The 16,571-nt window shown below is 41.8% G+C and overlaps 1 protein-coding gene across 13 annotated transcripts in view; it reads right to left on the minus strand.

Annotated features, from left to right (window-relative positions):
- Positions 1-2,169: 2,169 nt before the first annotated feature.
- The window catches only part of TNRC6B (trinucleotide repeat containing adaptor 6B), a 205,166-nt gene continuing 190,764 nt past the window's right edge, over positions 2,170-16,571 (minus strand). For all 13 annotated transcript variants that reach the window (XM_036459340.2, XM_045587461.1, XM_036459346.2 and 10 more), the window contains 7 exons: positions 14,097-14,273; positions 12,468-12,614; positions 12,170-12,265; positions 8,630-8,854; positions 8,099-8,169; positions 3,847-3,986; positions 2,170-2,907 (listed from right to left, as the gene is read on the minus strand). In XM_036459340.2, the coding sequence (XP_036315233.1) occupies positions 2,520-2,907; positions 3,847-3,986; positions 8,099-8,169; positions 8,630-8,854; positions 12,170-12,265; positions 12,468-12,614; positions 14,097-14,273 (1,244 nt within the window). In that variant the 3' untranslated portion in view covers positions 2,170-2,519. The remainder of the gene's footprint in view (positions 2,908-3,846; positions 3,987-8,098; positions 8,170-8,629; positions 8,855-12,169; positions 12,266-12,467; positions 12,615-14,096; positions 14,274-16,571) is intronic.

The raw sequence follows: 16,571 nt of genomic DNA on the forward strand, positions 1-16,571 counted from the left end.
GACGTCTGGCCACGGCTGCTCTTCGCCCGGAGCCGCCACATGGCAGGGCTGTGCTCCGCACACAGAGCAGCAGAGGGCCGGGAGGAGACACTGTACGTGGGCGGAGGTGGAAGGGGCATGGTGGTGATGAAAACCGAGAGCAGGAGGAGGGCACGGTTAGTTTCTACAAGGCATCCAATGGACCAAACCAACGCTGGCAACTCAAGTTTGACCACCTACCCACGAAGGGTCCGTGATGACTTGGGTGAGCCGCCGCTCACTTGAATCATGCGTGTCAATCTCTTTACAGGCTAGGTTCATGATCAACAGGGCAAGCCGAGAGGACTACAGAATTCCCGTTCTTTGTCTCACAAAACCACTTGAGTTCTTGCCTTTTCCTATACACACCCACCCACCCACCTACACAAATACACGAGCTAAAAGTCAAATACATTAGGCATTGTTATATCCTTCACTGAAGATGCTAAAGAAAGAAAAACTCCTTTGTCCTCACTAGCAGCAAGTTACGGAGGACAGTAGAGGTCTGCTCCCACCAAGGGCTGGAATGGGCAGGTATTTGCTGGTACAGAATGTCGGCACTTTATGTTAAACAGTATAATGCAGATTGGGATGTTCACACAAGTGCTAGCACGTTACCGGCCTACAACTCCCCTCCCCCCACCCCACCCCTCCCGCCATCTGCTCTGTATAAAGGGGTACCCCCTCAGGGCTGCAATAACTCTTCACAAAAAGCAGTTTGATACATTTTGATTCCAACATAAGTACATACATGTTGGTGATAACTGTGGATTAAAAGATGCCTCCTATTCGGCCCAGAGTACTATTACATTGATGCTTAAAAAAAAAAAAAAAGTTCTTTAAATACCAAAATAAAAAAAGCAACATTATAAGGAAAAAAAAAAAAAAGTCAAAACCCAAAAAAGGTGCAATACTTAAAAGTCTTTGCTAAGTTATACCTGCCTAAGCAATACCACATACACAGGAAATACACGACATGGAGGAACAAAAGGAAACGCTTGAAGTACACACTGGTTTAAGAACATTCGTTAAGTAAACGTTTCTGTCAGTGATGGCCTGGTGCTGTAACACGCCACGGCCTGGCACAGGTAACGCTCAGCGAGAGAGCAGCAGAGAGGGAGGAGCTGCGGATGCTTACAGGAGGCTGCCCACAACTTACATTTTTCCGTTTCCGTAAAATGAGAGAGAGAATAGAAATGTTGGACTCAGCATCACCTGACTTTCTGATGAATTTCTCATACCTGATTACACAAGAAAGGAGGGGAACACAGTTTTCCTGCTTTTGAGACATCACGTAATTAAAAACTAACTTATCATCTGTTCCCATTCAGAGTCATGAAAAGGCCTGTGTAAAACTTAACGGAGATTCAGATTGCCCTAGTGGCCACTTGTTTTAAAAAAACAGAAATAAACAAACACACAGCTGCTCCCAGAGGTACCTCCTGCTCTCCTAAATTTTTGGACTTGGCAGTGCTCCGCGCTACTGCCAGGTCAAAAGAAAAGCTGGAGAAAACTCACACTCAGGCTGATTTGCAGATGGAAAGGAGCTCTCTGCTTTCACCATCCAAAAGCACTCTGCTCATTCTGATGCAGTCCAAAGGAGTTGCTTTAGCAGCAGTGGCTCTCCGTGCTTGTGTGTTCTCATAGTTAAAAAAAATGATAATAAAAGTAAAAAGCAGATGGCCGGCCAGCCAGCCTATGGACTGTCAGCAACGCAGCTTTCTGAGAAATCAGGGTCAGGAAGGAGGAGGAGGCAGAAGAGGACACAGGCACACACGCGCACACACACAGAGACAGAGAGACAGAGAGAAGGATGCACGCGAATGCACATGAACACACGTGCACACACATACCAGAACGAGCATGCCTGGGCAGTTACATGTGCCAGAACACACTGGTATTTATCAACCAGCCAATCACAAATTTTTCCTTTTTTTTTTTTTTTTTTTAGGTTTTTTTGTTTTTGTTTTTAAAGTGAGGCTCCGTCAAGTCTTCCCTCCCCCACCCCAACAATTCTTTTGAATTCCCCTCCCTCCCAAACATGGTAGACCTAAGGACGGAAACACACCCAGTGCAAACAAAGTTAAAAAGCTATTTTTCAGTATATATGTTTCTTAGCAACAACTTCCATATAACATGAAAAAAGTGAAAAACTAGAAACTAATTTTTTTTAATGTTTTTTGTGTTTAAATTTAAATGGTATGTGTACTTGCTTCACATTGTCTTTCTAGGTTGGCGTTCATGATTCAAGTATTTCAAGAGTGATATGTTCTCTTTTTGGATTCATATTCCAAACGAAAAAACTGAAGTTATAAGGGAGGCAACTATGTGCTCAGACAGTCTGTCAATGACCCACCTTTTTTTTTTTTTTTTCTCTCTCCGTTTTCTTTTTTCCTTTTAAAAATGTATTTATTGCAAGTTGAAAAAAAAAACGAAAAGGTCAAGTTAGTGCTGCTGCTGTTCCAAAAAAGGTCACGAGGTCAGAGTTGAAAGTTCAAAGTTCAGATTGAATCCGACCCTCCTCCTAGAAGGTCACCAGGTAGTAAAGGAGCAGGGCTGCCCATCCTATGGGGATCTTCCACAGCTGGGACTCCCCACAAGCTAGAAGAATAGTTTGGGGGCCCCCACAACGAAGCGCCAGCAAGATCGGCCCCACTGCTGCCGCCAGCACTGCTGCTCCATTGCCCGAGCCCTGTGGACCCACCAAAGAGATTCAGAGCAGGTCCGACGGGATCTGACTGGGTCTGGCTGGTCTCCAGCGACTGCCAACCTGCTGCAGGTGCACTTGGGGTTGCTGCAGGTGTAGGGGGCTGAGCTTGTGCCAGAAAGCGGCTAACTTCATCATCGGTGGCAAACTCAGCCAGGATGGTAGTGTTTCCCAACACACACCTGGAAAAAAAGGGAGAGAAGAACTAAGGATCTGAGGAAAATCCTAAAGCACATGGGGACCGAGCATTTCGAGTCCTTGTTATTCGAAGTGCAGTCCTTTGACTAGAAGCGTTCACATCCCCGGGATGCTTTTCAAAATGCAGGGTTACAGTGTCAGAACCTGCATTTTTACCAGGCCTCTAGGTACTGATTTAAAGCAATGAAATATCACAAAATCTCAAGACATCCAAAGACTATTGGAGGATACTATAGATGGATATCCCTTGATGTGTGAAATTTATATGTCAAGAATAATGTCATTCCCCCACCCACAAGGGAGTTAAAAGATCACACACCAAGCATGAAGGTGACCCAGCTTCAGGCACCTGGAAATGCTGCTCCACCTCAGCGGCAGGCTCACCGCTGGAGCCTCACCGTTACTTGCTTGTTCTGTGCGTAGCTGTTTGTGGTGGCATATGCAGCCACAGGGAGTCAGCTCTTTCTTGTCCACCGGTCTGAGAGTGGCAGGGAAGGGGATGGTCAAAGTCTGATCCAGTCCCACCTACTTGATGCAAAACCCCTGCTGACCATCAAGACCACAATATTCCATCACCCACAAAGAAGCCAGAGCAAGCAGTTAGATAGGATTATAAAAAGACACAGTAATTATGGTTTCACATTTCCATAGATCTTGACCTTTGTTTTACTGTACTTAAAATTTATTCACTACTTCACTCATTTTTCACTTATGGAATCCTCATTATCGACCTGTGATGCACACAGGACAATCCATGCTCAGCAGGTAAAGAAGAGCCACCTTAGTACCGAATAATTGCTATGGGATGGTGCTGTTTTGGGCGTGTTCTCGTGCATCTTTGTTTAATTAAGCAGGTGCCAGAACGTTCATGTGTGCATCTTCCTGCGTACTGGTCTCGGTGAGCATACAGGATGGGTACTCACATGTGCAGTGCAGTTTGGGCCTTGGCTGCCTCCTGTTTGGTGCTGTATCGGATCAGGGCGGTGCCCTGGGTTAGGTTCAGGTGGAATGTCAGCAGTGGGCCATGCTGCATGCAGATGGTTCTCAAGGTTGACCCATCAATCTAAGGAGTAAGACATTTGTGAGATAAAAACTGGAGGTGGGTGTGAAAGGAAGTCAAGTGACCTTTCTTATATATGAGAACGAGAAGAGCTTCTGTCTTGTAAAGAGTATTAGTACTAAAGTCTCAGAGGGATGAATGAAGAACTCAAAATAAAAAGTGCATCAAATACAGACATCTTCAAGATATGCAAAGCATTGGGCAGAGATCTCATGTGCCCATTTTGCAAATTAAAAAGTTTGCACAAGTGCAGCTCAAAACAAAAGCATATGATTCAACCTGTGGTCTATATTCTTTAAGATGTAAAAGTGCTAATTTGTAGAGCTTTAAAAATAATAAAATGCTACCCAAAGAAGAGTTTAAGGAAATACAAAATTTTCAACATCATTACTAATGTCTTCCACCTCCCCAGTTAACAACCTGACAAAGAGCTAGAAAGTCACAAAGAAAGCACTTCTAACCATCTGATGATTTAAGGTACTGACAGCTGTCCAGTTCACAGACTATTCTGATGTCCTCTTTCTCCTATAATACTCTGGCCATCTCAAGGTGAAACTATTTCTACCTTCTGCTCTGTCCTCTGCTGCCCACTGCCAATGGGACCAAAGGTTGTAGTTGCTTGCTCACCTTAGCAAGGATCTTATCACTAAGATGTTCAGTGATTGGGGATAATTGCCCTCACCGATGACTCAAATGAAAAGATCTATTTATTCACTCTGATTAATTTATTTGTATCGAGATCTCAACTCTGTTTATTTAAGCTACTCAATCCAACATTTCAGTTCATTTCTTTGGAAGTGAAACAGATTCCTTTTGGAAGAGCCTTCAAAAGCGCTACTGGCAGCAGCAGTGGGAAACATTCTGTGGTTTTACCATGGAAACCCTGCAGGATGAGACTGGCAGTTTCCCCGTAGCCAGTAGAAAACTAGTGGCCCAGTGCATGGATTCGTGCACACAGAAAGGAAGTCAGAAGAAATATTTTAATATCACTATTCGCCCTTTCTCTATAATAGAAGTGTCAACCAAATTCACGATAGACAATGACAGATGGAAACACACAAAAATACGTGTGCCATCAGCCCCAGCAAGAGCTTTATGTATATAGAATGAACTTCCTTAATTAGACCTGTTTTCTGATTTAGCTAAACCTTTTCCAGCCCAGTGAATCACCCCAACTTCTCTTTCAGGTAACTGTGAGCAACACAGCAGTAAATATCAACCCAAAGCAGATAATTATTGTAGATCACACAGGGAGAACAAAGGGTGAAATATTTAACTGTAGCAGTGTTTGACTATATTCTGTGCAGTGAGAAAACCTGAAGTCATTTTCAAGGTCCACCATTTCTTCTTTTCAGTCGTGTTCTAAACTTTCTAAATCTCCATTTTCTAGCTAATGAAAAGAAGATAGGATTCCACTGAGTCTCCTATCTACCTACTCCAGGACTTCTGTGAGGATCAAATGAGATGAGGCATGGGAAAATGCTTCACAGACATTTGTTAAAGTGTAAAATGTTTGCACCTGGCTATAAAGCAAGTAATGTTCCTGAACTGAAGAAACTCCAAGGGGGCTAGTTGCTAGGGAGAAGCTGGGCATTGCTACGTAACATCATTACCTGGCACCCAAAGCAACCGTTTCTGGGCTGGGCTGGGCTATGGGCCGCATTTTGTGCCTTGGGATCTCAGCAGCATCGGCTGCGATTTGGCAGGCTGTGACTCCAGGGTGGTTGTGGGGCCTGTGTCCCACTTAGGGGAAGCCAAGTATTGCTTTGTGCCAGATCCTTGTAAATGGCAGCTCCTGCGTGGAGCATCTGCTCTCTGGTGGTCAGTGCACATCATAGTGACCGGTTGGACACTTAGCATATTAACCTTTTATATAGAGAAACTATAGGCCCGATGCATGAAATTTGTAAACGGGGCGTGGATCTCACAACTGCGGCAGCTTGCCTCAGCCCTTACTACTCCAGCTTTGTCCGGAAGGTCGTCCAGGAGGATGTCTGGAAGGCTGTTTGGTCTAATTAGCATATTATGCTTTTATTATTATAGATGATTGGAGAAACAGCTCTTAGCATTGTTTTTAAAGTAACAATTGACTGCAGAAGCGTATCAGCATATGCCACTAGTAAATTTTCAGGATAGATGTCTTCCAAAAATATTTTAGGTAATAAAAAGTAAATTTATCTGGGCACCAAAGATTTGATTTTATATAACCTTCTTTTAAACTACAACTAAGATTAGTCTGCTAACTGGCAAGTGTTGATTTTTAAATACAAACACTGCCAACACCTATATTCCTTTTATACACATATATACATACTATTTTTCATATTATAAAATTGGAGTGAAAAATAAAATGGGAGTGAACAGCTGGTTAGCGTGCCCAGTTTCATTTCAACACAGTATATCTCTTCTTTCTTCCTAATCACATTATACACACCACACTTAGTGTGACTACTAAGAAAAAATGAGGAAGCTATAGTTTTGAGGATGATTATAAAAAATCGTCATGCTTTAGTCAACTATTAGCTAAATAACCTGGGGCTTTTGGCTCAGTTATTAGATACTGTGATTAAGAATCAATCCAGTCTCTTCCTCATGTTAATTGTATTCAGGAAACTGCCTTTCTCAGCATGTACCATGAAATACAAGCCTTGGTTTTACTAACAAATTTATGTGTATTTGGTGACAAAAGGGGCCTATCTAACCTTAGATAAGTTCACTGGGCAAATAAATTTAGGAGAAGCTCTATTTCCCCACAGTGGATCGTAACATGTTAGCATATTAAAGGAACTAAAAAGTCTCAGAGTAAAGTAACCTGCTTAATTTTGTTTAATCAAGTATACATTCCCAACATATTAGGCCAGACATCTACTAATACCCCATGGGAACCACTCTGGAAGTGCTAGCTTAGCAAAGTGTACACAAATTCATTTTTTAATTCAATGCTAGACAAATCATTTGGTGTGTCGAAGACAGGGAGGTCTAATTAATCTCTCTTTTTAAAAAATATATTTTTATTGACTTCAGAGAGGAAGGAAGAGGGAGTGATAGAAACATCAATGACGAGAGAATCATCAATCGGCTGCCTCCTGCATGCCCCCTACTAGGGCATGTGCTCTGACTGGGAATAGAACTGTGACCTCCTGGTTCATAGGTCGATGCTCAAACACCGAGCCTCACAGCCGGGCACCTAACTGAGCTCTTTTAACAAGATGCTATAAAGGTTGTGCTGGCAAGTCCAAATGAAGGGTATGGGCTCAGTTTCGATGGGTTCCTTTAACCTCATGTGAATGTTTAACATAATGCTGCTGCAAATATGTCAGTTATCAAAGCAACCAATGTGAAGGGAGGGTGCTCTGGTACAATTGAAGTCCCACCACACTACAAACAACCTAGAGGGCATGTTCTGATGATGGAAAGGAGTGATGCCATCTACACAGAAAAGTATAACACAGAAAAAATCAGAAGTGCCCACGAAGCATTTAAGCCTCATGAAATAGACACATTACTTCTGCAGAGACAGATGGTTAATTATTTATGAAGCAGAAAAAGAGTTAATATCAAGTCTCAAGTCTTTAGTAATTAAAAACAGGTAACTTTTTGCATGTGGTTAAAACACTTAAAATAGCTATCTCGCACTTAGTTCTAGATTCCAACAGGCAAATCTGGTGGGCTGTCACTCCAGGGTGGTGGTGGGGCCTGTGTCCCACTTAGGGGAACCCCAGCATTGCTTTATGGGTGCCAGGTCCTTGTAAATGGCAGCTTCCGCATGGAGCATCTGCCCCCTAGTCGTCAGTGCACGTCATAGTGACTGGTCAGGCACTTAGCATATTAGCCTTTTATATATATATATATATGCTATATAGCAAGTTATCTCTGCTAATCAGAATTCGCTAGGTAATAATGCCCCACTGTCACGATTTTATAAACTACACATGTTAACATCACCATGAAGGCAGGCGTGAAGCTGAGTGGCCAACATCCCCCATTCAGCAGCAGGCTAGACCTCTCTGCAGTGACAGGAAGTAAATTAGTTTTTGTATCTGCCCACATCTCTGAGGTTCTCCCTCTTAACACAATTAAGTTCTATCTAGAAAATCACAAGTATGCATAATTACCTGTGGAGTGAGATTATGAAGAACCAGCCAGTAACTAGGACGAACTGAACCACCATCACTCCAGGTAGAGCCTATAAGCAATCAGAAAACAAGATTAGGAAAAAACACACCGAGAATTTAAAAAGGCATGAGTGAGGACATTTTCATATAGCCCACATGCTTCTTCTTTCCTCGTATAAATCAGTGTCTCTTTTCCATCTCACCCTCACCTTTATCTTGTCACTGAATAGCCAGCTCTCTTCTCTGAGACCTGGATCCCTATGCGTTCTCATGCCTTCTCTAAAAGACAACATTTTCCTCCTAGTGCTCTCACTCTGCCATTTGTCACTTTTATTCCATTAGCACCTTGGGAGTTAGTTCTTGGGTCCCTTTGCCTTACACTGACTGCAATTCTCCACTCAAGGGGTACTTTCGCCTCTACCAGCCAACCTGGATTTCCTCTCTTGTGAAGACTTCATATCTTCACCATTTGTGTTAACATAAGACCTTTGTGTTTGAACAAGGATGCTCCTTTAAGCAGATCCTTCTCACCCGAGGCAAGCCGTGAGTCCTGTGTCCCCCACCCCCTGACTGATCGTGGTGCTGTGCTGCTCCAGGGAGATGATGGTTTGGGGTTGGTCAGACCAGGCGGTGGGCGGGGCAGCGGTGTAGTGTTCCTTGAGGAAATATGGTTCTTCCACATCTTGTTGGAGAGATGAGTGGGGTTGTGTCCTATGGGATCTGGGGACCATGTTGATTTGTAATCAGGGAACTTTGCTGTAAGAAAATTGAGGAAGGAGTAAGGTTAAATCGGTTACTTTTGTCACCTAATACATATAACTTCTGTGCACGCACACACATACACACACATTTGAATTCTAAAAACAGTAAGTGTACATTTAAAAAGCAGCAATGCAAAATAATAGTTTTTGAGCTTACTAAATATAAAAATTTCAATGACTATTACTCTGAATTGGCAAATTAACAAATGGAATACAGCTTTAATAAGATATCCAATTCCCTACTGCTTTCTTAACTAAACACAGCCCGAAAGGGAAGATAAATTGAACAGTATTCCTGAATCCATTAGACTTCTAGATATAGAATATGAAACCTAGCAGAACTAAAACATTCTACAAATTCTTATTGACTTAATGGAAATTACATTAGAAAATTATCCTTGATATCCAGAATATTAGATATCAACATTCAAACAGATTTTTAAAAATATAATCAACAAATATTCTCTAAGGGCTTACTATGCGTTAAGATGCTAAATCAGTGTGTGGGTAATATAGTTATTCCCAAGAACTTCAAGGTCATATGGGAAGACAAAACAGGTGAACAACAAAATTGGTAACCCCAGGCAACATCAGATATGCTCAATACACAGAGAAGAAAGACAATACTGAACTGCCAGCAAAGGCTTTGCAAAGACAGGCCTTGAAGGATTTACATAAACAGATGGGCTCCGAGTTTACACCCATTCTGTACCAAATATGCTTTCCCCCAATTCTGGCAGAACACATTCCACCGGGGCAGAGGGTACAGGAGGCCCTGAAGGTGGGGGGGGGGACTGCCGGAGCGATCAGGAGGGGATTCCCCGTAGGTTCAGTATGTCGTATATAAAGTAGGATCGAAAACCTGGGTGACAGCAAACAGAATGGAACAGAGGCATGGATAAGAGAGGTACAACGACAGACTACACCACTTGGGGACATCATCACTGCCTGGATCCAGGGAACAAGGGAGAAATGAAAGAACAAAACAACACTGACATTTTGTGACTTAGCGATACATGAGCACATCACTAAGAAAAATACAGAGTTTAGTTAAAAAGGAAAGATACATTTTGGAGGTGGGACAGTATATGTTCAGTTTTAGACATATCTGGGCTAATTCTTGGGCCATCTCTCAGGTGAATGTCCAATTATAGACAAAAGATAAATCAGATAAACCTGAGATATGGGCAGTTATAGGAATAAGAGAGTTAGGTGAAAATGGGTTTTTACATGTAAGGAAGAAGTCCTGCAAAAGTATAATGTAGGGCAGTGGTTAAAACATGAAATACTGAGTTGGCTCCTTTATACATTCAGATCTGAGGCAAATTACATTAGCTCTTTGAACCTCAGTTTCTTCATCTACAAAATGCGGTAACACCAGAACCTCCTTACTTTTAGTAAAAGATAAAAATTCATGCTGAGCCCTGGCTTGTGTGGCTCAGTGGTTGGTTGGGTGTGGTCCTGTGCACTGAAAGGTTGCCGGTTTGATCCCCAGTAGGGGGCATGCAGAAGGCAGCTGATCAATGTTTTGTATTACATGAATGTTTCCTTCTCTCCCCCTTTCCCTTCCTCTCTCTTATATAATAAAAAAGAAAAAAAAAAAAAAAAAGAAAAAAAAAGAAAAGCCCTTGCTGGTTTGGCTCAGCGGATAGAGCATCAGCCTGCAGATTCAAGGGTCTCAGGTTTGATTCCAGACAAGGGCACATACCCAGGTTGCTGGCTCGATCTCCAGTAGGGAGCATGCAATCAATGATTCTCTCTCATCATTGATGTTTCTCTCTCTCCCCTCTACCTTACTCTCTGAAATCAATAAAAAAAATTTTACATATATTTTATTGTTTTTTTACAGAGAGGAAGAAGAGAGATAGAGAGCTAGAAACATCGATGAGAGAGAAATATCAATCAGCTGCCTCCTGCACACCCCCCACTAGGGATGTGCCTGCAACCACGGTACATGCCCTTGACCGGAATCGAACCTGGGACCTTTCAGTCCACAGGCTGGCGCTCTATCCACTGATCCAAACCGGCTTCGGCTAAAAAAATATTTTTTAAAAATCAAAAAAGGACCTTAAAAAGAAAAAAATGAAATTTATGCTAATAACAGTGTGGTTATAGCTGGGGAGTAGGTGGAGGTGGGCAAAAGGGGTAAAATGGGGACAAAAGAGACTACTTGGGGCGATCAGCACATGATGCAGTGTGCAGATAATGTCTTCTTGAGTTGTACACTTAAAACCTATATGGTTTTGTGAACGTATGCCTGGCTTACAGGAGCACTCAATAAAATGACAGATTATTGTTGCACTGTTGCTATGACAGCGGTAAAAAGAAAATAATTTGTAAGGTCATTAACCTGCAGTCTTAGTAGGTAGCTAAGGACTTGTTTTATTTACTTTTGCCTAGAGTAGACAAAGAACTGAAGCCGTAATGACTTGAATGGGTTAAGGTCCAACTTTTCCAAGACCAAAGTGACAATTACTAATGATTTCTCTCCCAATCTGTAAGGCATTGTGTTAAGTGAGCAACTTCAAAGACTCTATTATACCCATTATATAGCCATTACTTTTCCATTCCGTAGTCTTCCCCCAAAACAACAAAAAAGGAACTCAACAAAGGTTGTTGGTAGAATTAATCAAGGTCCTCTTGTTTTCCCTTAGCCTTTAAAAATTTATTTATTTATTTTAGAGAGGACAAGGAAAGCAGTGGAGGGGGGGAGGAAAGGAAAGAGAGAGCGAGAGCGAGAACGAGAGTGAGAGAGAGAGAGAGAAAGAAAGAAAGAAAGAGAGGGAGAGATTTGTTGTCCCACTTACTTATGCATCATTGGTGAGACTTGTATGTGTCCTGAGTGGGGATCAAACCCGCAACCTTGGTGTATTGGGACAATGCTCTAAGCAACTGAGCTACCCGGCCAGGGCTGCCCATAGACTTTGTCTGAAAGTGGAAGGACTTTTAGGGAAAAGCAAGCTATAATTGGCTGCCTTAGGAATAACCACCTGGACTTGCCTGGTTCTTCCCGTGGCCCTTGATTCTCCTAGCAGACTGGTTAAAAGGAAAGCACTTGTGCCATCAGGATATAACCTCTGACCTCTTTCAACACTGACAGCTCTCTGTGAATGTATCACCATTTGCTTTGTCCTAAAGCTGTGTCCTCCTGCCCTCCTGACACTACAAGGTCCTCTGGACCATGGTCAATACAGAGTTGTGCCTCCATCCATGCTGACATATTGCTGCTCTTCAACTACTATAAAAGTATTCGCTAAGAAATACATGCCAATTTCCTGTGTAAAAGGAAATAAACAGGTCACACTTATACCTGAAGTGCTATGAACGTTGGTAAAGGAGTTGTCAGAGGCACTGTAGGGCCAGGCACCAGGTGAAGGCAGCGAGGTGTTGAGGGAAGAATTAGACCCTTTGAGTGACAGATGAAAAATAAGATGAAAATATTGCAGATAAATGTCAGTATAACAAATGAAACTTGGAAAAGCTTTATGTTCTTACATTTTCTGGTTAAATTATTAGATAGTAGCAAGTATAAATGAAGCCACAGGTTGACACATTTGAAAATGTTGGGTGTTGAATCATCATCAACACAGGATGCTTGACTTATTTACCTGTGGTGTTATCCCGCAGAAGTTGGTGGTCAGTATCTACAATGGGAGATGTGGCTGTACCCCCCAGCACACTTCCTGGGGTGACATAGGGATCAGATTCAGGGTCAATGTTTTGGATACCTTTCCATGGCACTCCTGGTTGGAATTCTGAGAGAAGAACAACAAGTATTAGAGGTTTTTATTTTAAAACATATTTTTATTAATTTCACAGAGAAAGAGAGCGATAGAAACCTCAATGATAAGAGAGTATTATTGATCAGCTGCCTCCCGCATGCCCCTCTCTGGGGATGAAGCCCACAATCCAGGCATGTGCCTGACTGGGAATCAAATAGTGATCTCCTGGTTCATAGGTCAATACTCAACCACTGAGCCACACTGACCAGGCAAGAGGTAGAAGGCTGTTCAAAAAATGGTACACTAAAGTTATTTTTTGATATAAGAAATAGATCTGTAAAGTCTAAATAATCTATTTCAGATTTTCATCATAGCATTTTTAAAAAATGTCATCCTGAAAATATACTCTGTTATATACTTTTGTGTTATCACACCCTGTCAACCTTCTGTCTCTCTATGGTTGTGAAGTTAATGCCAGAGCTCATCAGTATCTAGTCCTAATACCTGCTCTTCCTGCTCCCAGGGAAACCCAGGCCTAGGGGCAGGGACAGGATTAAGGCATGGTCCTTATGAGAACTATTCAGGCATTTAGGACAAGAACTGAGAGAAAACCTAGGTTGGGGGTCAGTGGCTTCTCCCATTTATCTCACCGGAAACTGGCTCAGATGCACAGTAGAAAACACAATACAAATGTCCACTACCACACGAAATGTGCAGGGACAACTGGCAGGAATAATTAGGCTTATGATGAAAAAGCCTGGAATATGTACAAATAGTGTTGACAATTTTTATTGGTTAATTTCAATCACATTTGAAGTTATGTGATGTGTTAATAAAATTTTATTTTTCTAATCACGATGAAGGAAAGCAATATGCATTATTTATGAGCAACAGGCATTATATAAGCCTACTATAATAGACTGAAACTCAGTATACTCATATCACACATATAACTATATAGAGAGGTTTAGAAGGACATATACCAAATGTTCTTTTATTTTTGCTTTACTACATTAAACATTTTTTTCTACAACGAATAGCTTATTTGTATTAGAGAGAGAGAGAGAGAGAGAGCGCAAGCAATAAATATTCTCATTCACTCATTACTGTGAACCTGACAATAAATACTTGCTTAAAAAATAAATCAATTCAATGGCTATTTCAGAAGAATCCACGTTACAAAGCATCCTATGACAAATGCATGCCAAGCCCCAGCTCCAAGTCGCCTTCTTTTATCTCCGGATTCCCCTCCTCTGACTTCCTTCAGTTCATCCCAAGTCCACGCAGTATTTACTACTCAGTAGCTTACCTTGCAGGCGATCAGTGTCAACACCTTATTTTCGTGACTGAATGCTACAGAGCAGAGACTGTATCTAATGAAATTTTCTATCTTCCCACAGCATATCACATACTTTACTTTTTGTCAGGCAATAATTACTAAATGAAGCAAATGAAAGCAGATGCCTTAGTAAAGTGGATGGCAAAAACAACTTGTTCAGAATTCCTGGACAATACCTGGAGGCCAACTGGCATTGCTGGATTTACTTCCGATTTTATTGGTTGGTGGAGATTTGGCAGGTAACCAGCTATCACCAGCAGGACCCGTATGGCCACCCAGTGTGTCACCTGGGATGATATCAAACTGGTTGTATGGTGACCCTCCTCGGGTCTTACCAGGGGCCACTATAGCGCCTGACAAGAGAGAGAGGAAATTAATTCACACTTGGAAAGGACTCCTGTGAATAGAACGTGTCAATCTTTTATTTAGAGAAACTCACACAAATACAGTATTCTGAAGCTTAAGAAGTAGAAAGAGTACTAGGATGAGGGGTCACACTTGAGATCAGTACATACCGTATTTTTCGGACCATAAGACGCACTTTTTTCCCCCCAGAAGTGGGGGGAAAAAGTCCCTGCGTCTTATGGTCCAAATATAGCCTACACATATACTTTAAAAAAAAAGTTTTTTTACTTGCCCGGCTCTGTGTGGTCTCTGTGTGCTTGCCCGGCTCTAAAATGGTTCTAAATGCTGCTGTTTACTTTACAGGGTTGATTACATGTGTTTATGACTGTGATGTTGGGTTTTAATGCACATAAAATATTTTAGGACACTATTTGTTTCAGAATCTTTTTTTCTTCATTTCCCTTCTCTAAAAACTGGTGCGTCTTATGGTCCGGTGCGTCTTATGGTCCGAAAAATACGGTAATTAATAAGAGGGATGATCATGAACAATTCATTTCAGGTTTCTGAGTCTTTCAGTTTCTTACTCATGCATATAGCACTATTTTCATTCTTTTCTTTTTTAAAAAAAATATATATTTTATTGATTTTTTACAGAGAGGAAGAGAGAGGGATAGAGAGTTAGAAACATTGATGAAAGAGAATCATCGATCAGCTGCCTCTTGCACCACCCCCACTGGGATGTGCCCGCAACCAAGGTACATACATGCCCTTGACCGGAATTCAACCCAGGACCTTTCAGTCCGCAGGCCGCCGCTCTATCCACTGAGCCAAACCGGTCTCGGCCATTCTTTTCTTTTTTTAAAAAAATATTTTATTGATTTTTTACAGAGAGGAAGGGAGAGAGATAGAGAATTAGAAAAATTGATGAGAGAAACATCAATCAGCTGCCTCTTGCACACCTCCCACTGGAGAAGTGCCCGCAACCAAGGTACATGCCCTTGATGGAATCGAACCTGGGACCTTTCAGTGCACAGGCCGATGCTCTTTCCACTGAGCCAAATCGGTTTCGGCTATTTTCATTCTTGAATGTTCCTTTCAGTTTTAAAGTTCCATGGTCTTATGAAGTTAACGAAACTTTCATAAACTATAAACACACATTATCCCCACAGTTTCTATACTAATGACTCAAGAGTGAGAAATAATAAAAACATTAAACAACTTGCAGCACATAAGAAGGCTTTTTAACTACATTTGTATCGACACTACCCACCCAAGTTCTCTAGAGCTGATCAGGCCTAGTTTTGCCGGCAGAAGGAATATAAACGCAGGGCAGTCCACCAGAGAGAAAAGCATCTGCAACTGCTTTAAATTCCAAAGCCATGAGATGGAATTCCTGCCCAGGGTCGTTGCCAGCACAAGGCCAGCAGTGAACTCTGCAGCTCTGAGATCCATGGCCCCACACACGAAGAACAGCAAATCCTTTGTAAGTGCTTTCCTGAGAGCATTACAGCGGTTTTGTCAGTGCCCGCTTTTAGATGCCACGAGGCAGGAAAAAAAAATCAAATGCTTAAAATTCCCTTAAACTAACAAAAAAATGAGTTTTACTTTAAATAACATTTTCAGTCTCTGTGAGATACCATTCTACCTATAATATTTCTCAAACGAATTTTACATGCTGTATTGTGTCACTTGATCTATTCTTAGGGTCCTATTTATGAACTGATAAAATTAGTTCAAAGGCTATGTATTAAAATATCTATGTGTGTATAAAAATGTTGGTTAAAAGAATCTGCTTGGTTTGGCCTAGGGGTATCATCAAAACTGTCTCCCTGCTCAGCTAAGAAGTCACTGACTTTCTGGAGCCTCTGAAAGAAATCCACTCAAGGGCACAGCGCAGTGCAGTAGCAGAGCACGAAAAGCTCGAGTCCCTTGGAGCTTGCTAAGGAAATGGAAAATATCACCTGTTAGCTCTGAAGAGGCAAATGGCTGTTCTACCTTCGCAGTATCCTCACAGGCCATTTTGTACTTATTGTCATACATGCATAAAGTATTTGGGGAAAAGCCAAAACTGGTTTGGCTCAGTGGATAGACCATCGGCCTGTGGACTGAAAGGTCCCAAATTTGATTCCGGTCAAGGGCATGTACCTGGGTTGCAGGCACATCCCCAGTAGGGTGTGTGCAAGAGGCAGCTGATCGATGTTTCCAAGTCTCTATCCCTCTCCCTTCCTCTCTGTAAAAAATCAATAAAATATATATATATATTAAAAAAAAAAAAGTCTTTGGGGAAGGAAGTAGTGTAAGTGCCT

This window comes from Pipistrellus kuhlii, unplaced genomic scaffold (genome assembly GCF_014108245.1).
Source record: "Pipistrellus kuhlii isolate mPipKuh1 unplaced genomic scaffold, mPipKuh1.p scaffold_m20_p_3, whole genome shotgun sequence".
Lineage (NCBI taxonomy): Eukaryota > Metazoa > Chordata > Mammalia > Chiroptera > Vespertilionidae > Pipistrellus > Pipistrellus kuhlii.